A 21,644-nucleotide genomic window follows, 5' to 3' on the forward strand; every position below is an offset into this window, starting at 1 on the left:
TTGTCCCTGAGCTCTTCAGCTCAAGGCTAGCGCTCTACCCCCTGAGCCACAGCACCACTTCCAGTTTTCTGGTGGTTTAATTGGAGAGTCTCACAGACTTTCATGCCCAGATTGGCCTTGTCTCAAGACTGTAGATACTTTCTCTGGTATTTGATTGGTTTTATTGGAATTTTTTTACCTTTTTTGTTGTTGTTTTTTAGGTACCAGTCTGTCTCTGAGCTTTTTTAAAGCTCAAGGCTAGTGCTCCCCCACTTGAGCCACAGCTCCACCTCTGCATTTTTTGTTGTTGTTGGATTTGTGTGTGTGTCTGTCTGTCTGTCTGTGTCTGTGTCTGTGTGTCTATGGTTAAATGGAGATAAGTCTCACAAATCTTCCTGTCCCCACTAGATTTGAACCACGATCCTTAGATCTCAGCCTCCCGAGTATCTGAGTTTACAGGCTTGAGCCACTGGTGCACCAGCCCTCCCCCCCCACCTTTTTTTTTTTGCCAATCCTGCAACTTGAACTCAGGGCCTGAACACTGTCCTTAGAGACTTTTTTCTACCAGTCCTGCGACTTGAACTCAGGGCCTGAGCACTGTTATAGCACTCTACCACTCTAGCCACAGCACCAGTTCTGGCTTTTCTATGTATGGGGTACCAAGGAATCAAACCCGGGTCTTCATACATGCTAGGCAAGCACTGTACCACTAGGCCAAACTCAAACTCCTGGCCCCATTGGAGAGTTTTTGCTCAAGGCTAGTGCTCTGCCATTTGAGCCACAGCACTACTACCAGCTTTTTCTGAGTATGTGGTACTGAGGAATGAACCCAGGGCTTTATGCATGCTAAATGAGCACTCTACCACTAGGCTATGCTCCCAGCCATCATAAGGATTTTTTTTTTTTAATTACCATGTTTTAAACATTTGAATACTGAAATATAATTTATTTCAACATAAAGTGAAAAGTTTGTGTCATACTTCTATACAGTAATTTTTTCTTTTTCTTTTTTTTTCATTTTCTTCTTTTACTTTCTGATTGTGTTTTGTACTTGATGTTGGTTTGGTTTTGCCAGTACTTGGGACTTGAACTCAGCTAGAACTCAGACTGCTTTTTCGGTCACAGTAGCTCTTGAGCCACACTTTACTTCCAGCCTTGCTGGTTGTTTGGAGATGGGTGTCTCAGATTTGCATGTCCAGCTGATTCTGAACTGCTATCCTTCGATCTCAGCCTACTAGAAGCCAGGATTATAACTGTGAACCACTGGTGCACAGCTTGTTTTCTGTGTTTTGGGGGGAATTTTTTTGTTCTTTTGGTTTTTTTAAAGTGGGATATTTTGTGAACTACCTAGTCTGTTTAAATCTTTCAGAGTATTTACCGTTACATCCTTAAATAGTCCAGATCTAGATTCTTTGTTGTTGTTGTTGTTGTTGTTGTTGGGGGGAGGCGTACTATGAGTTAAACTCAGGGTCTTGCTGCAAGGTGCTCTACCACTGAGCCACACCTCCAGCCTAGACCACTGTGTCTTCAGTGTAAGAGAGTTTTGTGGCATTTTGCATTCAGTCACTTCTATGTCTTCACCTATTTTCCTCCTTCCTGCAGGAAAGGTTCACTCAGGACACCCAGCCCCACTACATCTACTCACCCCGGGAGATGACAAGGTGGGTCAGGGGTATCTTTGAGGCCCTGAGACCCCTGGAGACTCTGCCTGTTGAAGGCCTCATTCGGATTTGGGCGCACGAGGCTCTCCGTCTCTTCCAGGACAGGTAAGATGAGCCAAGGACCCCTCTGGTTATGGGCTCTGTGTGAGGCCACTTACACATGCGCAACCAGGTGGGCCTTCAGCAAGTAGCAGTCACAGCACTCGGCACTGCCCGCAGAAGTCTCTGCCATTCTCATGGGCAGACATGTCACAAACCTGTAGAGTAAGGGGCTGTAGACATAGCTTGTGAAAGCCTGGTTTGTGGTGAGATTTGGGCCTCCCTGCGACTTCCATTCCCCCCACACCTGCCACAGCTTAGTCTTCCTCACAGGTATCTGCCTATTTCCTTGTTTCCCTGTTGGCCACTGTGGGCTCTTGCTCTAGATTCAAGAACTGATAGGCAGAGTCACTTAGGAAAGGCTTTGGTAGACCCCCTCCCCGCCCAAGTTACCACCCAGAAAGATTCTCTCCACCTTTTTGGGGGGTCATGAAAATGACTCATTTTGTTTTGGTGCTGGTACTGGAACTCCAGACCTTTTCCACTCACAGCCCCTTGAGACACATCTCCAATTCCACATTTTTGGTGGTTAACTGAAGAGAACAGTCTTACGGCTTCATCTGCTCAGGCTGGCTTTGAACTGTGAACTCAGATCTAGCCTCCTGAGTCACTAGGATAGAGGGGTGAGTCCATTATGTAATCAGTCTTTTTTTTTTTCCATTTTTTGTAATTTAGTATGAGCTTCACTTTACATTTTCCTTTTTCCCCCGCTCCCTTTTACTGCTTTCAATTTTTGTTTTCTTATGCCAGTCGTAGTGCTTAAATTCAGGCCCTGGGCACTGTCCCTGAGTTCTTTTGCTCAAGGCTAGAGCTCTGTCACTTGAGCCACAGCTCCACTTCCAGCTCTTTGTGGTTAATTGGAGATGAGTCTCCCAGACTTTCCTGCCTGGCAGGCCTTAGATTTGATTCTCAGATCTCAGCCTCCTGAGTAGCCAGGATTACAAGTGGGAGACCTGTTCCTCCAACACCACACATTTTTAATCCTCTGTTTTATTATTGGCACCCTTCAGTTTATGGTTTGTGTACTTTTAACTTTAGATTTCAATAAGCAGAGCATCCTAACTATTTAGTGCTATAATTTCCTGATACATTTTTGGAGCCACCTCTCTGCCTATAAACAGGCTCTGCGAACACAGTGCGAGGAGATGGGGAGGACTCCTGAGGACGTCGAGGCTCCCAGCTACCCAGGACAGGGGCCCATCGGGCAAGTTTTCTGACTTTGGTAGTCTAAGGTTAGCTAGTTGGTGGCAGGTAGTGACTTCTCAGGAACACCAAAGGCTCCCTGTAGACTAAGAACGAGGGGAATGTTTGGCAGTGCACCTCTGGGCTAGCTGTCCTGCAGCTTCCACCAGGGTGAGTGTGGGTGTCGGGGGCTTCGTAGTATCGAGCACTGTTTTCAAGACACACTCTTGAGAGTTCTTAAGCTTTACTGGGCCCTTGCGAGAGCTGCTGTGAGGAGAAGCTGGAGTAGTCTTTTTTCTTTTTTCCTTTTGGTCAATCCTGGAATACAAACTCAGCGCCTGAGCACTGTCCTTGGACTTTCCTCAAGGCTAGCGTTCTACCAGTTAAGCTATAGCACCACTTGTGGTTTTTTTCTGTGTATATGTTACCAAGGAATCAAACCCAGGTCTTTTGCATGCTAGGCAAGCACTCTACCACTAGGCTAAACTTGCAGCCCCTGGGCTAGGTCTTGAAAAGAGTTCTCATTCTTCAGCGCTACATCCACTCTGTGACACAGATAGACCCTTTCGTTAGATTTAAACATGGCATGGGGCCTCGTCCATCATGCCAGCACTCAAGAGGTGAGGGAGGAGGATGCCAAGCCCAGCCCAGCCTGGTCTACATCTCCTCTATCCAGTTTCTCTGACCCCTCCTGCAAACTCCACTCTCGGCTTCTCTAGGCCCCAGCCCCCCCTTTAGGGTGCCCTGCTCGTCCTCCCTCCCACGCCACAGCCCCATTTGTGTCCCCTTAATGCTACCATGATATTTGGAACATTTCTTTCTTATAAGCTTAGAAAATTGAGTTGAGCTCCACTTGCTGATGTGGACTAGCTGATGGAGAAGACACGGAGGAACCAGCCCCATTTCAGAAAGAAACCACCTTCATGTGCTCATATCTTACATCAGTGTAATTAAGTGTATTTAGAGGGACGTTTTAAATGTCATGGTGCCTTAGTTGTGAGGGCCTTCACCCTGAGTGTCAGAAGCTCATACTGTTGAAGTCATCCTCAATTCAGAGTCCAGGCTCCTCCCATGCTTGCAGAGAAATGTTGCTCAGGAGCCAGGAGTGTGACTTAGTGACAGAGTGCTTGCCTAGTATGCCAAACCCTGAGTTCGACTCCTCAGTACCGCATACACAGAAAAGGCTGGAAAAGGTGCTATGGCTCAAGTGGTAGAGCACTTGCCTTTGAAAGCAGTGCCCAAGCCCTGAGTTCAAGCCCTAGGACTAACAAAAAGGAACAAAGAAAAGAAGAAAAATGGCTCAGGCCTCCATGGCGCTTGCGTGCTGTCTCCCTGTGGACCTGGATGGCTCTAACACTCACTGCCTGCCTTACAACAGGCTCGTGGAGGATGAGGAGCGGCGTTGGACTGACGAGAACATCGACATGGTAGCTCTGAAGCACTTCCCCAACATAGACAAAGAGAAAGCTATGAGCCGCCCCATCCTTTACAGCAACTGGCTGTCAAAGGTAACATTGTACTGCCCACTCGTTCCTTTTGTTTTGTTGGCTCAATTTATCCTCTAATAAAAATGTGAGGCTGGGGTTCCAACGCACTGCTAATGAGTGTTGGTAGCGGGCGTGTGCGCGCATGTGTGTGTGTGTGTGATCTCCATTAGTGCACTATTTGTGTTATTTTTTTCCTGTAGGATTACATCCCAGTTGACCAGGAAGAATTAAGAGATTATGTCAAAGCACGGCTGAAAGTCTTCTATGAAGAAGAACTTGATGTTCCCCTCGTCTTGTTCAATGAAGTGCTAGACCATGTGCTAAGGATCGACAGGTGAGCTTTTTGCTCTTACACTATACCTGTGGTTTGGCTGCCCTTGAATAAGCAGGGCGGGGCAATCAGACCAGACTTCAAGCTGCCCCCTCCCCCACCAGCCTCCAGCGAGCTTAACTGTTCCTAGTGTTTTCCTCAAGAACTCACTCTTTAGTTTTCCAGGCCTGCCACCAGTTTTAGCCTTTCTGCTGCCTCCTCCTGCTGCCTTTGTCTCTCATGTCAGCTAGGAGTCTGGAGAACACGGCCATGTCTTATTAATCTAACCCCACTGGGCCTGGCAAATAAATACTCGCCCAATATTTGTATAAAAATTCATCTTACATCCTGTATGTAACCCTAGCTACTCAGGAGGCGGAGGTCTGAGAATCACAATTCAAAGCCAGCCCAGACAGGGAAATCTGTGAGACTCTTATTCCCAATTAATCACAAAAAAAGCCAGAAGTGGCACTGTGGCTTCAGTAGTTGAGTGCTTGAGCAAAAGGAGCCCAGGGACAGTGACCAAGTCCAGAGTTCAAGCCCCAGGACCAGCAAAAAAACATAAAAAAAAAAAAAAAAAAAACAGAAGTAGAGCTATGGCTCAAAGTAGCAGAGCACTAATCTTGAGCAAAAGAGCTTAGGGACAGTACTTGGGCTCTGAATTCAAGCCCACCAACCAACAACAACAAAAGTAGGTCAGATTGGGCCGGGAGTTTGGCCTAGCTGTAGAGTGCTTACCTAACATGCATGAAGACCCTGGTTTGAGTCCTCAGTACCTTATACATAGAAAAACAACCAGAAGTGGTGCTTTGGCTCACATGGAAGAGCGCTCACTTTGAGAAAGCCCAAGGACAGTGCACAGGCCCTAAGTTCAAGCCCCAGTACTGGCAAAAAAAAAAAAAAAAAAAGATAGTATTTCAGGTTATGACATTTTCAGAATATTGTGGACACTAGAGAGAGAGGTGGAAAAGCCTTAAAACTAATCAGCTCTGGTGGTGTTTCAGAATATTCCGTCAGCCCCAAGGCCACTTGCTTCTGATTGGTGTGAGTGGTGCAGGAAAGACCACTCTGTCTCGGTTCGTCGCCTGGATGAATGGTTTGAGTGTGTATCAGATAAAGGTGGGTCTTTTAGTAGTTCTTAGTCTAACACATAACAGAGCTGTGGTAGAAAGAGGGACCTGACTTGCCGGCTGCTTCCGTAGGTCCACAGAAAGTACACAGGGGAAGACTTTGATGAAGATCTTCGAACCGTGTTGAGACGTTCTGGCTGTAAAAATGAGAAGATAGCGTTCATAATGGACGAGTCCAATGTTCTAGATTCTGGGTTCCTGGAACGAATGAACACCCTTCTGGCCAATGGCGAGGTGACTGCACAGTGTGTCTCACCGTGTTGTGTGCATGGCGTCGTGTTGCAGGGACCAGTGAGTCATAGCGCTGTGTCACCCTCAGGTTCCTGGGCTCTTTGAAGGAGATGAGTATGCCACACTGATGACGCAGTGCAAGGAGGGCGCCCAGAAGGAAGGCTTGATGCTCGACTCCCACGAGGAACTCTACAAGTGGTTCACCAGCCAGGTGATCCGAAACCTGCACGTTGTGTTCACCATGAACCCATCCTCAGAGGGACTCAAGGACCGGGCTGCCACCTCACCCGCCCTTTTCAATAGGTACGGCTCCTCTGGCTCTGGGTCAGAGCAGTCTGCTTCCTGCCTGGGCAGGCCATTTTGGGGAGCGGTTTTGAGGTCCAGTCTTCCTTTTCAGGTGTGTGTTGAATTGGTTTGGTGACTGGTCCACGGAAGCATTGTATCAAGTTGGCAAAGAATTCACCAGCAAAATGGACCTGGAGAAGCCTAACTACATGGTGCCGGATTACATGCCGGTGGTGTACGACAAACTGCCCCAGCCGCCCTCACACCGCGAGGCCATCGTCAACAGCTGCGTGTTCGTCCATCAGACCCTTCACCAGGTGGGGGCAGTGTTGAGACCAATGGTAAAAATAAGAGCCTCTAGGGAATCACTATACAAGAGATTTGGTTTCCCACCTGTTCTGTCAACCTCTCTAGTGAGTCATCCACCCTTGTGCCAGGCTCTGAATCCAGAGCTGGGTGACTGACCCTCGCTGTCCCTCCCTACACCATTTGTGCTAACAACTGCATGGACACTGCACAGCTCAGACCTGCTGCATACTGTGATGCACAGAGTCTTCAGCAAAATGATGGCTGCCGCCACAGGCCTGCCACGTAGAAACGGACAATGGGCAGAGGCTCCATAACAGAAAAGCTCAGAGAAGCTACTCAGAGCTAGCAGGCAGCCTGTGGCCCCAGTGGGTGGGAAGCCTGCAGCCCTCCATTGTTCTGCTGCACACCTCTCCCCTGAAGTCAAACACCAGAACCAGGGGCTGGGAGTTTGGCCTAGTGATAGAGTGCTTGCCTAGCATGCACAAAGACCCGGGTTCAATTCCTCGGTACCACATACATAGAAAAAAGCTGGAAGTGGTGCTGAGGCTCAAGTGGTAGAGCTCTAGCCCTGAGAAAGTCCAAGGACAGTGCTCAGGCCCTGAGCTCAAGCCCAGGACTGGCAAAAAAAAAAAAAAAAAAAACACACCAGAAACGTTTATCACAAAGAGTCTATTCTTATATCATCTTATTTTGGTTTCTATTGCAAAAAAGCAGTAAAAGGTTCGGGAGGATTGAGGTCTGCCTTTAGTGGCACATGCCTATAATACCGGTGCTTAGAAGGCTGCAGCAGAAGAGCCACAAATTGACATAGTAGCTATTTTGGAACCTTTTCTCATTAAATATGCCTCTGAAATTCACCTAATCACCCTCATTTAGCTAAATTTAAGGTGAAGCTTTAAAGTTTAGGGGGCTTCTTCAGCCCGAGTGTGGCTAAGCTAAGACCCACTGAGTGTCTGACGGCTGGAGGCTGGACTCCTTCAGGGCGGTTAGCTCGATGGCTCAGTTCACAGTGCAGCAGTCTGTTAACATAGAACTATCAGCTAGGCACTGGCCACGCTTGCCTGGATTCCTAGCTGCTCGGGAGGCTGAGAGCTGAGGGTGACGTTTGAAGCCAGCCTTGGCAGGAAAGTCCATGAGACATGTCTCCAGTGAATCACAGAAAAAGCCAGAAGTGGCTCTGTGGAGCAAGTGGTAGACAGCTAGACTTGCCCAAAAGGAGCTCAGGGACAGTGCCAGGCCCAGAGTTCAAGTCCCAGGACTGGCAACTAAATCACAGCGCATGCAGAAGAGTGAAGATATTTCACTTTCTTTTCTGAAAGGCTAATGCCCGTCTGGCAAAGCGAGGTGGCAGAACAATGGCTGTCACGCCTCGCCACTACCTGGACTTCATCAACCACTACGCCAACCTGTTCCATGAGAAGCGCAGTGAGCTGGAGGAGCAGCAGATGCACTTGAACGTCGGGCTGAGGAAAATAAAGGAAACAGTGGACCAGGTCGGGCAGGGGCGCAGGCCTCACTCAAGCGCCACCAGGGGGCCCCTGTGGGACAGGGCAGTGGCCGCATGTTCCTTGGTTCTGTAGGTGGAAGAACTGCGTCGGGATCTGAGGATAAAGAGCCAGGAGCTGGAGGTGAAGAACGCCGCAGCCAATGACAAGCTGAAAAAGATGGTGAAGGACCAGCAGGAGGCCGAGAAGAAGAAGGTATTTCCTTATCTCAGGCCGCTGGCCTGGGCTTGACACACTGCTCCTTGCCGGGAAAGGGGAGGTCCCGGGGCTGGCTCACTGAACCCCTCCCCAGGTGATGAGCCAAGAAATCCAGGAGCAGCTGCACAGGCAGCAGGAGGTGATTGCTGACAAGCAGATGAGCGTCAAGGAGGACCTGGACAAGGTGGAGCCTGCCGTCATCGAGGCCCAGAATGGTACGTAGGTGCCGCTGGCCCTCCGGAAGGGCGCTGAAGCCTTTCCCACATTCCTGTGACAGTCTCATCTGACCGCAGACTCCCCTGACAGTAACCTGCCTGCCCACAGCTTTTAAAAACCACTCATCAGCACACTGAGTTTTACGATAGATCAGTCACTGTCACCATCCTGTAATGATCTGAGAGTGGCCCTGGCTTGTGATTCTTCGTTAAGGGAGGTGACATCCTGCTCTTACATGCCTGTGGAATGCGAGGGACGTAGGACAGTTGAGTTGGCACTTCACCCAGGCATTGAGAATGGCCTTAAAGGAAGCCGAGGGCCAGTGGCTCATGCCTACAATCCTAGCAGCTAAAGAGGCTGAGATCTGAGGATCACGTTTCAAAGGCAGCCCAGACAGGGAAGATAATGAGACTCTTATTTCTAATTAAACACACCAAAAAAGCCAGAAATGGAGCTGTGGATTAAGTGGTAGAGTGCTAGCCTTGCCCAGAAAAGCTCAGGGACAGTATCCAGGCTCTGATTTCAAGCCCCAGGGATTGGCACACACACACACACACACTCAAAAACAGTGACCTTAAGAGCTGACAGTGCAACTAAAGTAGAGCACTCTCTCCTAGCCGGGCCCTGGGTTCCATCCCCAGCACCACAGAAGCAGAGGGAAGGGATTACATGTGTTCCCTTGCTGCTCCTTGATGTTTGATCTCATTCCAGCACTCATTTTCAGAGCGGGAGGATTATGAGTTTGGAGCCAGCAGGAGCCACCTAGTGAATTCTAAGGCACTAGTTAGGAAGGACTAAGTGTCTCCGAAAGCCGGGTGGGGCCAGGAATGTTGACCTAGTGGTAGCTTAGCATGCATGAAGCCCTGGGTTCAATTCTTGGGAACCACATACACAGAAAAGGCCAGAAGTGGTGCTGTGGCTCAAGTGGCAGAGTGCTCCAAGGACAGTGCCCAGGCCCTGAGTTCAAGCCCCAGAACTGGCAAAAAATAAAATAAAAAGCCGGGTGCTTATGGCTCATGCCTGCAATCTTAGCTACTCGGGTGCTGAGATCTGAGGATCATAGTTCAAAGCCAGCCCCAGCACAAAAGTCCATGAGACTCTTATCCCCAATTAACCACCCAAAAACTGGAAATGGCACTGTGGCTCAAGTAAGTGGTAGCCTTGAGCTGAAGAGCTCAGGGACAGTGCCCAGGTCAAGTTCAAGCCCCAGAACAGACCTAGAAAAAAAAAAGGGTAAAAGAACGAATGATTGATTACATTAGAATTGTTCAATGTTGCCAAGTGTGTTTGGCCCATACCTATAATCTAGCTACTTGAAAAGATGGAAATCAAGAAGATTGTAGTCCAAGGCTGGTGCGGCAAAAGTCTTATGAGACTCCAGCCCAACAGGAAATAGCCGGGCGTAGTGGCTCAGTAGCATAAAGTAGGATCCTAGTTGAAGCCAGCATGAGCACAAAACCAATCTCAGAGGCATGTCTCCGGTGGTAGAGCCTCAGCTCCGACCCTCATGACGACAGATCGGACGCCGTAGGGGTTGAGACAAAAGGGTGACCCTCAGCAGCAGTGTGGCTGTGTCCTGCAGGAGTGGGCGAGGCAGCTCCTTCTCCCCTCACTGTGCCATCCTCCCCCCCATCGTCCCTCCCCCCCTCACTGTGCTGTCCCTCCTCCTCGCCTCTCAGCGGTCAAGTCCATCAAGAAGCAGCACCTGGTGGAGGTGCGGTCCATGGCCAACCCTCCCGCGGCGGTGAAGCTGGCGCTCGAGTCCATCTGCCTGCTGCTGGGCGAGAGCACCACGGACTGGAAGCAGATCCGCTCCATCATCATGCGGGAGAACTTCATCCCCACCATCGTTAACTTCTCCGCCGAGGAGATCAGGTGCGCGAGCAGCAGGGCCTCCTCCAGCCCACAGGGACAGGGCACAGGTGCTGCCAGCGGCCCTGGGTGGCTGGCACTTCCCTCAGGCTGCACAGCCATCTCTGGTGCCTCACAACACTAGGCGGTGTGGGGTACACGAATCCCGCAGGTGCCTGTCCAGTCCAGGCTGTTTCCTGTCCACTGTCTTCACCCTGGCCCATCCTCTCAAGCAGCTGTGGGGACACTGCCCCTGGCTGAATGCTGAGTGAGGGGCCACCCACCTGGTGCCCCAAAACGGACTCAAGGCACCCCCCTTCAGGGCAGCCAGCTGCTTTTTCCATCCAAGGGCCAGGGCTCAGAGTCCTTTTCGTTTTTATCCCACACAACTCAGACAGAATTCCTCTTTTCCAGTGATGCCATAAGGGAGAAGATGAAGAAGAACTACATGTCCAATCCAAGCTACAATTATGAAATTGTCAACCGCGCCTCCCTGGCCTGCGGGCCCATGGTCAAATGGGCCATCGCACAGGTAAGCAGGTGGCTGACAGCTCCTGAGGAGAAACACGAGACGAGCCCTTCCTGGCACTGTAAGTCATATCCGCGGCCTTCCCTCCTCAGCTGAATTATGCAGACATGCTGAAACGAGTGGAGCCCCTGCGGAACGAGTTGCAGAAGCTGGAGGACGACGCCAAGGACAACCAGCAGAAGGCCAACGAGGTGGAGCAGATGATCCGGGACCTGGAGGCCAGCATCGCGCGCTATAAGGAGGAGTACGCCGTCCTCATCTCCGAGGCCCAGGCAATCAAGGCCGACCTGGCAGCAGTCGAGGCCAAAGTAAGCTGCTCAGCCTCCTGCAGCCTGCACGTACCAGAACAGGCCCGCGGCCTCCCTGGGGGAGGCTGGGAACTGGGAGCCCAGGCGTTAACGTGGCGGCACAGGCCTTGTTGGTTCTCCGTTGGTCTGTCTGTGTCTGTTGGGGTCCTGCTTATTCCTTGGTGGGGTTAATGAGGTAGGTGGGCGGCCACAGGGGAGTCTTTCTCCTCCTATCGGTTCTCCCACTTTGTAAAAATGTTGTCGGGGTCTCCTGTCCAGCCTCCATCCCTCCCACTGCTGTCACTCACTCGCCCCCTTCCCTCTCCAGTTCTCAACCCAAGCTCCTCGGTCTGCTGCCACTGGCGTCCTCTTCCCTCTGGACGCCCCAGGTGTCCATCTCAGGCCCCTTCTTCTCAGGCTTGTGTCTCAGAGCTAGAAGGGAATGCTCTGCTCTGCCCTGTGCGGAGACCCCAGCCTGGGGCTGGAAGCCCTCTGCTAGCCCAGCCCGGCACGCGGTGGCATGGCCTCTTCTCCGCATGCTGCTCCCCAAACACCGCTAATGGTCTGTAGGTGAACCGGAGCACTGCTCTCCTGAAGAGCTTGTCTGCTGAGCGAGAGCGGTGGGAAAAAACGAGTGAGACGTTCAAGAACCAGATGTCCACCATCGCTGGGGACTGCCTGCTGTCCGCCGCCTTCATCGCCTACGCCGGCTACTTCGACCAGCAGATGCGGCAGAACTTGTTCACCACCTGGTCTCACCACCTGCAGCAGGCCAACATCCAGGTGACTGGCCTTGGGGAGCCACCAGGGTGGTGGGAGCCGGGCGGTCCACCCCGGGTCCCCAATCTGCGGTCCTCAGGTGGGAACAGTCACTGTCTGAAGCCGAGTCCAAGGGAAGGTAACCGGCTCCCTCCTCAGTTCCGCACAGACATTGCGAGGACCGAGTACTTGTCCAACGCTGACGAGCGCCTGCGCTGGCAGGCCAGCTCCCTGCCCGCCGACGACCTGTGCACGGAGAACGCCATCATGCTGAAGCGCTTCAACCGGTAGGAGCCGGGCATGGCGGGCGCTCACCCTTTCCATTCTGAAAGCACCCTTCGAGGACGGGGTGGGCGTGGTTCTTTGTGCCTGTGCTTCGCTGAGTTGCTCCACTCCAGGAAGACAACTTGATTTTACCATCTGGCATCAGTGCCTGGAAATAGCTAGAAACCACCAAGTGTGTGATAACAGCCTTTCTTCCCTCCTGGCTAGCCGGGCCACACACTCGCTGGGCATTTTACCATTCTTCTGTCACCTCATCTCCAGGTATCCGCTGATCATCGATCCCTCCGGACAGGCGACGGAGTTCATCATGAACGAGTACAAGGATCGTAAGATCACACGCACCAGCTTCTTGGACGATGCCTTCAGAAAGAACCTGGAGAGTGCGCTGAGATTTGGGAACCCCCTTCTGGTCCAGGTTTGTATTGCACTTGAAGTCTGTATGTCTGTCTGTCGGTTTCTGAGCTTGAACTCAGCCTGAGCACTGTCCCTAACCTGTCTTTGCTCAAAGCTAGCGCTCTACCACCTTGAGGCACAGTTGCACTTCTGGCTTTTTGGAAGTTTATAATTTTCATTGAAGCCAAGCACTGGTGGTTCTCGCATCTGTCATCCTAGCTACTCGAGAAGCTGATCTGTGAATCACAGTCCAAAGACAGCTCAGGAAAAACGTCCATGAGACTCTCATCTCCAATAAAAACACTCAGACAAGGGTAAAAGTGGCACAGTGGCTCAAGTGGTAAGAGTGCCACCTGGAACCAGCAAAAAAATAGAACTTCATAGACTTTCTTGCCTCGCCCAGCTTTGGACCTCAGTCCTCAGATCTCAGCCATCTGAGTTACAAGGATAACAGGAATGAGCCACCAACACCCAACTGTATTTGAATTCTAAGACCAGGTTCCGAGACTTTTTTTTTCATTTATTTTTTATTGTCATTAATAGAAGGGTTACATGATATTCACCAGATAGAAGGTGCATTACTTCACATACATTGATACCCTTTCTCATGTCTTGGCCCCATTTCCTTCCCCCACCGCCAAGACTTATTTTCTTTCAGGCTTAAATTTAGGTCTTTCAGACAGTTGTCAACTAAAATTACATGGTACAAACACTGATATTTGAACTTTTGCAGACTTGATATCAGAACAAAGGTAAAGTTTGAAATTATTCTATAAAATAGAAATCCAGCCAGGGCTTACTTCACAAACGATGATCCTCAGATCTCGGCCTCCTGAGGAGCTAGGATGACAGCATGAGCCGCCATGCTTGTCTCATTTCCAGCTATTTCTATTTATGTACTACCAAGGAATCCAATCTGGGTCTTTGTGCTTGCTAAGCAAGCACTCTACCACTAGGGCCTTGTGAATTGTATGTGCAGAATTTGTGTGTGTGTGTTGATCAGAGCTTGAACTCGGGGCCTCTCTAGCTTGACGTTTTACTTCCTTTTTTTCTTTTTTCTTTTTTTTGTTTTGAGATGCTCTGAGCCATGTTCAAGCTCCCGCCAGGGGGAAGGGATGAACCCTGGGCCTGGGCACTGTCCCTGAGCTCTTCAGTTCAAGGCTACTGCCCTACCCCTTGAGCCACAGCACCACTTCCAGTTTCTTACTGGTTAATTAGAGATAAGAGTCTCACATTCTTTAGTTCCTGGGCTGGCTTTGAACCCTGATCCTCAGATCTCAGCCTCCTGAGTAGCGAGGATTACAGGCATGAGCTACCACGCCTGGCTCTGAATTTTAATTCTAAGTGTTTGTGGCTCATGGCTGTCACCTTGGCAGTGCAAGTGTGAGTGGCAGGGTCCTCGACGGTGTAGGTGCTGGGGGTGGAAGTTGATGTCTGGTCACTCACACGCTACAGGATGTGGAGAGCTATGATCCAGTCTTGAATCCAGTACTGAATCGTGAAGTTCGGCGGACAGGAGGGCGAGTGCTGATTACCCTTGGTGACCAGGACATAGACCTGTCGCCGTCGTTTGTCATCTTCCTGTCCACCAGAGACCCCACGGTAGGGCAGCGAGGCTCCTGGTGGAGGGGCATGTGCAGGGGGGTCTGTGCAGCTGACCTGACGGAAGGCCGTTGTGTCCTCGGTCTGGCCAGGTTGAGTTCCCGCCGGACCTGTGCTCCCGGGTCACCTTTGTGAACTTCACCGTCACCCGGAGCAGTCTGCAGAGCCAGTGTCTCAACGAAGTGCTTAAGGCAGAGAGGCCTGATGTGGATGAGAAGCGTTCTGATCTTCTCAAGCTGCAAGGTAGGTGTGGGGCGGGTGGAGGCTTTTGGAGCGCCGTGCTGTACCGGATGGCTGGATCTGGGTGGATCTGGGTGGTTGTAACTCTGGGCGGGTCCTGCTCTCTTCAGGGGAATTCCAGCTCCGCCTGCGCCAGCTGGAGAAGTCCCTGCTGCAAGCGCTGAACGAGGTGAAGGGCCGCATCCTGGACGACGACACGATCATAACCACGCTGGAGAACCTGAAGCGGGAGGCCGCCGAGGTGACCAGGAAGGTGGAGGAGACGGACATCGTCATGCAGGAGGTGGAGACGGTGTCCCAGCAGTACCTGCCGCTCTCCACCGCCTGCAGCAGCATCTACTTCACCATGGAGTCCCTGAAGCAGGTGACGCACGCGCGCGTGCACGCACACACACACACACACGCACACACGCGCGCGCCCGCGATGGTGCCGGCTCTTCCCAGGGTGGGACCGGAGCTGACAGTCGTACCCGCTTCCCTGCAGATACACTTCCTCTACCAGTACTCCCTGCAGTTCTTCCTGGACATCTACCACAACGTGCTCTACGAGAACCCCAACCTGAAGGGCGTCAGCGACCACACGCAGCGCCTCGCCACCGTCACCAGGGACCTCTTCCAGGTACAGCACGCACACCTCCGCCGCGTGGGTGGGAGTGGCAGCCCCACGGTGCGCCTCGCTGTGCGGGCGGGTGCGGCACCTCCTCCTCTGTCCACAGGTGGCCTTTAACCGCGTGGCGAGAGGCATGCTGCACCAGGACCACATCACCTTCGCCATGCTGCTGGCGAGGATCAAGCTGAAGGGCACTGTGGGGTGAGCCGGCTGCCTCGCCCTCCCTCTCACTGTGGGGTAGAAGTCACTGGGTGCCTGCTTGCATTTCCCACCAGGACATACGTTGCTTCTTTTGTCCCTCCTCCTCTTTGCGTGGTGACTGACTGCAGCCCCTCTGACCTCCTTCCCCAGGGAGCCCACCTACGATGCTGAGTTCCAGCACTTCCTGAGAGGGAAGGAGATTGTGCTGAGTGCTGGCTCCACCCCCAAAGTCCAGGGCCTGACTATGGAGCAAGCAGAAGCTGTTGTGAGGTTGAGCTGTCTTCCCGCATTTAAAGATCTGATCGCAAAGGTTCAGGCAGACGAGGTAATTGTCCAATGAGAAGTGTCCCTTTCTGCTGGGCACAGTGGCTCACATCTGTAATCCTAGCTACTGAGGAGGCTGAGATCTGAGGATCACGGTTCAAAGCCAGCCCAGGCACAAAAGGACCTGAGACTCATCTCTCCAGTTAACCTCCAGAAAACGGGAAGGGGGGTCTTGGCTCAAGCTGATGAGCTCAGGGACAACACCCAGGTCCCGGGGTTGGGCAGTAGCCTTGAGCTCTTTAGCTCAAGGACAGCGCCCAGGCCAAGTTCAAGCCCCATGACCCCCCCCCCGCAAAAAAAAAAAAAAAAAGTTGTCCTTTTCCCTGTTAAATTGGTGAGGAGGGAACCCAGTGCACTGCTCAGCAGCCTCCCGTGATGGTCAGCTCTGGGCTTGACCACGGGTCTACTTTGTGTGACACTCTATTATTTCCACAGCAATTTGGCATCTGGCTGGACAGCAGCTCCCCAGAGCAGACAGTGCCGTACGTCTGGAATGAGGACACACCTTCCAGTGAGTGACATCTGGGTTCCTACTCACCTTTCTGGGCCTGAACACAAAGACTGGGTCTGGGAGTAAAACTTCCAGGTGGACCCTGGCCAGAGGTTTCCTTGATACTGAGTGCTTGCCCAGTCAATGACCTGGACAAAGCTGGCCGACGGGGTGGGTGTCTTGCAATACCTGCCTTTCTCAACCATGGCACCCTCGTTTCAGCGCCCATAGGACAGGCCATCCACCGGCTGCTCCTGATTCAGGCCTTCCGGCCTGACCGCCTGCTGGCCATGGCACACGTGTTTGTTTCCACAAACCTTGGCGAGTCCTTCATGTCCATCATGGAGCAGCCACTGGACCTGACACACATTGTGGGCACAGAGGTAACGCCCCACACCCTCCCGCTTTCCCAGAGCCCCCCATTGTCCCCCACCACTGGTCCTGATTTTGCCTGTCTCTACCCGGGGCCAGCCCTGTGCCATCCCGCGGGCTGAGCGTCTCTTTGTCCGCCTCTGCTTGTAGGTAAAGCCAAACACACCTGTCCTGATGTGCTCCGTGCCCGGGTATGACGCCAGCGGGCATGTGGAAGACCTGGCAGCTGAGCAGAACACCCAGATCACCTCCATCGCCATAGGTGAAGAGCACTGGATGATGATGCAGCTTCCGGGAGCCCGGCTGCGGCTGCCTACCCACACTTTTCTCTCTCTGTCTCAGGCTCGGCAGAAGGCTTTAACCAGGCAGACAAGGCCATCAACACGGCAGTGAAGTCGGGCAGGTAGGCCCAACTGGCTTTGCCTTACAAGCCAAAGTGTGCGCTTGCGGGTGAGGCCGAGGGTCACGGGCTTGCCCTGTGTGCAGGTGGGTGATGCTGAAGAACGTGCACCTGGCCCCGGGCTGGCTGATGCAGCTGGAGAAGAAACTGCACTCCTTGCAGCCACACGCCTGCTTCCGGCTGTTTCTCACCATGGAGATCAACCCTAAGGTGAGCGAGGGTGGGCGGGACGTGGGCGTGGGTGCCGTGTGAGCTGAGCAGAGCAGAGCCGTCACAGCCACGCTCCCCCCAGGTGCCGGTGAACCTGCTCCGCGCAGGCCGCATCTTCGTGTTCGAGCCGCCGCCCGGCGTGAAGGCCAACATGTTGAGGACGTTCAGCAGCATCCCCGTGTCTCGGATATGCAAGGTGCAGCTTCCTCTCCCCAGCCTGGGCCCTGGCCACTCACGCATCCCGGGCCACGTAATGACGGGGGGGGGGGGGGTATAGCGAAGGTCCTAGGTGGGTTCTCTGTTCTCTCTACTAGATTTTGGGCCATAATCCATTTTCGGTGCATGTTGCTAGAAAGTTTGTGGTGTAATTTTCTGTTGACTGACAGTGCAGGTGTCACTGGCTCCCACTCATGTTCCTAGAAAAATATTGTACTTTCCCCTAGCAATCAGGCCTGCTCGTCTTGGCGGCCGCTTGTGCTCTGGGCGCATTCAGGTAGAAAGCTGCACAGGTCTTGCTTGCGTCTCACGCTCTCTTGGGCAGAAAGCATGCTGCCTCTGACAGTTGTCCTCCGTCACTTTCTCACCTAGTCCCCCAACGAGCGCGCCCGCTTGTATTTCCTGCTCGCCTGGTTCCACGCCGTCATCCAGGAGCGCCTGCGCTACGCTCCTCTGGGGTGGTCCAAGAAGTACGAGTTCGGAGAATCGGACCTGCGCTCGGCCTGCGACACAGTGGACACGTGGCTGGATGACACCGCCAAGGCAAGTGTTCCGGGCCACCGCGGGGGTGGGGGGCACACTGGGGAGCACAGACTTGAATCGCAGCCTTGCGGCAGCACGATCTAAAAGCCCGGTGACCTGGCTCCTCACCACAGGGCAGGCAGAACATCTCCCCCGACAAGATCCCCTGGTCCGCGCTGAAGACCCTCATGGCCCAGTCCATCTACGGGGGCCGCGTGGACAATGAGTTTGACCAGCGTCTGCTCAACACCTTCCTCGAGCGGCTCTTCACCACCAGCAGCTTCGACAGCGAGTTCAAGCTGGCCTGCAAGGTGGACGGGCACAAGGACATCCAAATGCCGGACGGGATCAGGTGTGCGCGGCCTTCGGGGCTCCGGGGGTCGGAGGAGCAGCTGCACTGCAGCAGCGCCGCCCGCCCTGACGCCCTGTGCACGTGTGCTGCTTTTCCAGGCGCGAGGAGTTCGTGCAGTGGGTGGAGCTGCTCCCTGACACCCAGACGCCCTCCTGGCTGGGCCTGCCCAACAATGCCGAGAAGGTGCTGCTCACCACCCAAGGTGGGCCCTCGCCACCCCCCCTGCTCGCCCCCCCTCCGGTCTCCCCCATGACCCTTGGGTCAGTGTCCCTGCAGGCTGTGCTGTCCGCCCCAAGCTGAAGCCAGCACAGAGGTGGCTAGCCACCGCCACGGGAGCACCAGCGCCACCCACCTGGGCACCTGCAGGAAAGCTACAGCACACTGAGGCACTGAGGGGTTCAGGGTGGTCTGGCCAGAGGAGCACCCCAGCCACCCGATGTCCTCAGAGCCCTGAGCTCTGTCATGAGCCCGCCCAGTAGGGCCCCCGGAGGGGCTAGCGGCCCTGCCCTCGTTCGGGCCTGCCCTCCTGCGGGCCCAGGCTGCTGGCTAGCCTGGTGGCAGTTGTGCTGTACTAGCTCCTGGCCAGTGCTTTAGTCACTAGACAAGTCACAGGAGGAAAGGGGTGGCCTGCGGGAGCCCAGCTACCACAAAGCCTTGAGTCAGATGCCAGCTTCATGCCCAGAAACTTGCCCTATGACGTTTGCATTCTGTGTCTCTTCTCTTGGTTCCTCTCCCTGTCTGGCGGCCTAGGCGTGGACATGATTAGTAAGATGCTGAAGATGCAGATGCTGGAGGATGAGGACGACCTGGCCTATGCAGAGACCGAGAAGAAGACCAGGACGGACTCCACGTCCGACGGGCGTCCAGCCTGGATGAGAACCCTGCACACCACTGCATCCAACTGGCTGCAGCTCATCCCGAAGACGCTGAGCCCGCTCAAGCGCACGGTGGAGAACATCAAGGTAGCTAGCAGGACTCCAGGACACACACGGGGCCCGCGGAGCACAGGAGCCTCCCGCTGGCGTCCCTGTCGTTTCTGTCCGTGCACACAGCATATTCCCATTAAACCATCCCTTCCCATCTGTAAGCCAGTTTCAGCAGGCTCACTGCGGGGTTTACGTGTGAAGTTCCTGACCAAACTCACCCCCTCCACCCTCCCCTGCTTCCTGCGCCCCAGAGCCTGTTTTACTGTCAAACCACTGCCGCCTCCTGTAGGCGAGGCGAGGGGCCTCAGAAGGGGACAGAGCTGGGCACCAGTGGCTCACGCCTACAGTCAGGCTGCTGAAATCTAAGGATCACGGCTCAGAGTCCGTCTAGGCAGGAAAGTCTGTGAAATCCTTATTTCCAGTTAACTACCAGAAGGCCAGAAGTGGCACTGGGGCTCAAGTGTTAGAGTGGTAGAGCAAGAGAGCTCAGGGAGAGCGCCCAGGCCCCAAGTTGGAGCCTCAGGTGGACCCCCAGGGGTCACCGCAGGGCCCCAGTGACAGCGTCAGCAGCATTCCTTCTCAGCAGTGTCGCCCGTGCCGAGAGGGGCGTGAGCCTCATCCCCGCTTCTCTGGCGTGCTTTTAGGATCCTTTGTTCAGGTTCTTTGAGAGGGAGGTGAAGATGGGGGCGAAGCTGCTCCAGGACGTGCGCCAGGACCTCGCGGACGTCGTGCAGGTGTGCGAGGGGAAGAAGAAGCAGACCAACTACCTGCGCACGCTCATCAACGAGCTGGTGAAAGGTACTGTGCCACGCGCTCCAGAGAGGGGCTCCCCGCACTGGGCACCGCGGGGCCGAGCACTGCCCTCCAAGCCCTTGCAAACACTGTGGGGTTCTTCCTTTATGCGGACTCCTGCGTATTGCCAGGCTTGCCCCAAGTTCCGTAACCCAGGGGATTCTGGTGAGGGAAGGGGGCCCACAGCGGACTCGCAGGAGAGCAGGAGCTGCGGGAGCGGTGGGCAGGCCAGGCCCGGCGCTGAGGAGCCTGAGCCACCTGGAAGGATTTTAGCCGGAAACCACTGGCGCCAGGGTAACTTGACCCTGGACAGGCGCGTCCAGCGTCATCCTGGGTGCCAAGGACACAGGGGCACTGGGAGCAGGCAGGGGAAGGGTGTGAGCCCTGGCAGACGGGCCTGGGCCAGGAGGCACTGCTGGAGCTGACAGGGAGCGGGTCCCTGCCCGACTGCAGGAATCCTGCCCCGGAGCTGGTCGCACTACACCGTGCCAGCCGGCATGACGGTCATCCAGTGGGTGTCGGACTTCAGCGAGCGGGTCAAGCAGCTGCAGAGCATCTCACAGGCGGCTGCGTCGGGCGGCGCCAAGGAGCTCAAGGTGGGCCGCCTGCCCTGTGGGTCGGGGAGGGGACCCGCCGACCGCGGCTGACCACGGCTGCCCTTCCCCAGAACGTGCACGTGTACCTAGGCGGCCTATTCGTGCCCGAGGCCTACATCACCGCCACGAGGCAATACGTAGCCCAGGCCACCAGCTGGTCCCTGGAGGAGCTCTGCCTGGAGGTGAACGTCACCACCTCCCAGGGCGCTGCCCTGGACGCCTGCAGCTTTGGGGTCACAGGTGAGCTGGTGTGGCCTGCCTGCTAGGGGGGCGGGGCAGCCCCGGGCACCGTTCCTGATGTGTGGGGACAGCAGCCCAGCGCCTCCCTCCCCTCCCCTCCCCTCCCGCAGGTCTGAAGCTTCAGGGGGCCACGTGTAACAACAACAAATTGTCGCTGTCCAACGCCATCTCCACCGTCCTCCCGCTGACACAGCTGCGCTGGGTCAAGCAGACGAACGCCGAGAAGAAGGCCAACGTGGTGAGTGGATGGCCCACCGCCCCTGCCCGGCCCTGCACTCCCAGTCCCCCACCACACCTCACCTCCGCTCGCGTCCCCTTCCGCCCTGCCTAGGTGACCCTTCCCGTGTACCTGAACTTCACCCGGGCAGACCTCATCTTCACCGTGGACTTTGAAATTGCGACCAAGGAAGATCCTCGAAGCTTCTACGAGCGAGGGGTGGCCGTGCTGTGCACAGAGTGAGGCTGCTGGCTGCTTCCCTAATGTCACAGCAAAACTCAGTATTTAACACATATTCACCACCCTACGCCGTGCGGTGTGGACTCGCAGAGGGAAGCGGTTGGTGTGTGCTGGCCGGATGGAAGGCGCGATGGTGGGCAACGGTGGGCATTGTAAAGATGGAGTATGTGTTCTTAGAAGGTTGGCCCGGCTGGTTTTAAGAAATAAAACACTAAGCACGACTGGCTTCTACCTCCAGAGTCACCTGGCCGAGCAGGTGGGCGGGCGGGTGGGCGGGGCCTCCTCCGGTGGGGCCGCCCTCTGGGAGAAACCCTGTGCTGGCACAGCAAAGCTAGAGCCTGCTAACCCACTGGGGGTGGGGGCAGTGACCCCAGGCCCCACCGCACAGGGGAAGGGTG

The 21,644-nt window shown here is 54.3% G+C and overlaps 1 protein-coding gene across 1 annotated transcript in view; it reads left to right on the forward strand.

Annotated features, from left to right (window-relative positions):
- Positions 1-21,467, forward strand: part of Dync1h1 (dynein cytoplasmic 1 heavy chain 1) — a 72,957-nt gene extending 51,490 nt beyond the window's left edge. The window contains exons 42-78 of the mRNA XM_090344854.1: positions 1,582-1,745; positions 4,300-4,429; positions 4,609-4,742; positions 5,723-5,837; positions 5,921-6,082; positions 6,168-6,382; positions 6,477-6,681; positions 7,993-8,166; positions 8,254-8,373; positions 8,471-8,591; positions 10,272-10,467; positions 10,858-10,975; positions 11,065-11,280; positions 11,830-12,042; positions 12,178-12,305; positions 12,565-12,718; positions 14,152-14,298; positions 14,391-14,541; positions 14,649-14,902; positions 15,023-15,157; positions 15,255-15,349; positions 15,500-15,674; positions 16,109-16,184; positions 16,386-16,546; positions 16,686-16,797; positions 16,878-16,938; positions 17,022-17,145; positions 17,228-17,341; positions 17,734-17,904; positions 18,018-18,235; positions 18,334-18,437; positions 18,986-19,197; positions 19,806-19,959; positions 20,407-20,549; positions 20,621-20,789; positions 20,900-21,027; positions 21,121-21,467. Coding sequence (XP_090200980.1) covers positions 1,582-1,745; positions 4,300-4,429; positions 4,609-4,742; positions 5,723-5,837; positions 5,921-6,082; positions 6,168-6,382; positions 6,477-6,681; positions 7,993-8,166; positions 8,254-8,373; positions 8,471-8,591; positions 10,272-10,467; positions 10,858-10,975; positions 11,065-11,280; positions 11,830-12,042; positions 12,178-12,305; positions 12,565-12,718; positions 14,152-14,298; positions 14,391-14,541; positions 14,649-14,902; positions 15,023-15,157; positions 15,255-15,349; positions 15,500-15,674; positions 16,109-16,184; positions 16,386-16,546; positions 16,686-16,797; positions 16,878-16,938; positions 17,022-17,145; positions 17,228-17,341; positions 17,734-17,904; positions 18,018-18,235; positions 18,334-18,437; positions 18,986-19,197; positions 19,806-19,959; positions 20,407-20,549; positions 20,621-20,789; positions 20,900-21,027; positions 21,121-21,249 — 5,598 coding nt within the window. The 3' untranslated portion in view covers positions 21,250-21,467. The remainder of the gene's footprint in view (positions 1-1,581; positions 1,746-4,299; positions 4,430-4,608; positions 4,743-5,722; positions 5,838-5,920; positions 6,083-6,167; positions 6,383-6,476; positions 6,682-7,992; positions 8,167-8,253; positions 8,374-8,470; positions 8,592-10,271; positions 10,468-10,857; positions 10,976-11,064; positions 11,281-11,829; positions 12,043-12,177; positions 12,306-12,564; positions 12,719-14,151; positions 14,299-14,390; positions 14,542-14,648; positions 14,903-15,022; positions 15,158-15,254; positions 15,350-15,499; positions 15,675-16,108; positions 16,185-16,385; positions 16,547-16,685; positions 16,798-16,877; positions 16,939-17,021; positions 17,146-17,227; positions 17,342-17,733; positions 17,905-18,017; positions 18,236-18,333; positions 18,438-18,985; positions 19,198-19,805; positions 19,960-20,406; positions 20,550-20,620; positions 20,790-20,899; positions 21,028-21,120) is intronic.
- Positions 21,468-21,644: the final 177 nt, after the last annotated feature.

The sequence above is a fragment of the Megascapheus bottae genome, chromosome 14 (assembly GCF_031878675.1).
Source record: "Megascapheus bottae isolate mThoBot1 chromosome 14, mThoBot2.hap1, whole genome shotgun sequence".
Classification (NCBI taxonomy): Eukaryota; Metazoa; Chordata; class Mammalia; order Rodentia; family Geomyidae; genus Megascapheus; species Megascapheus bottae.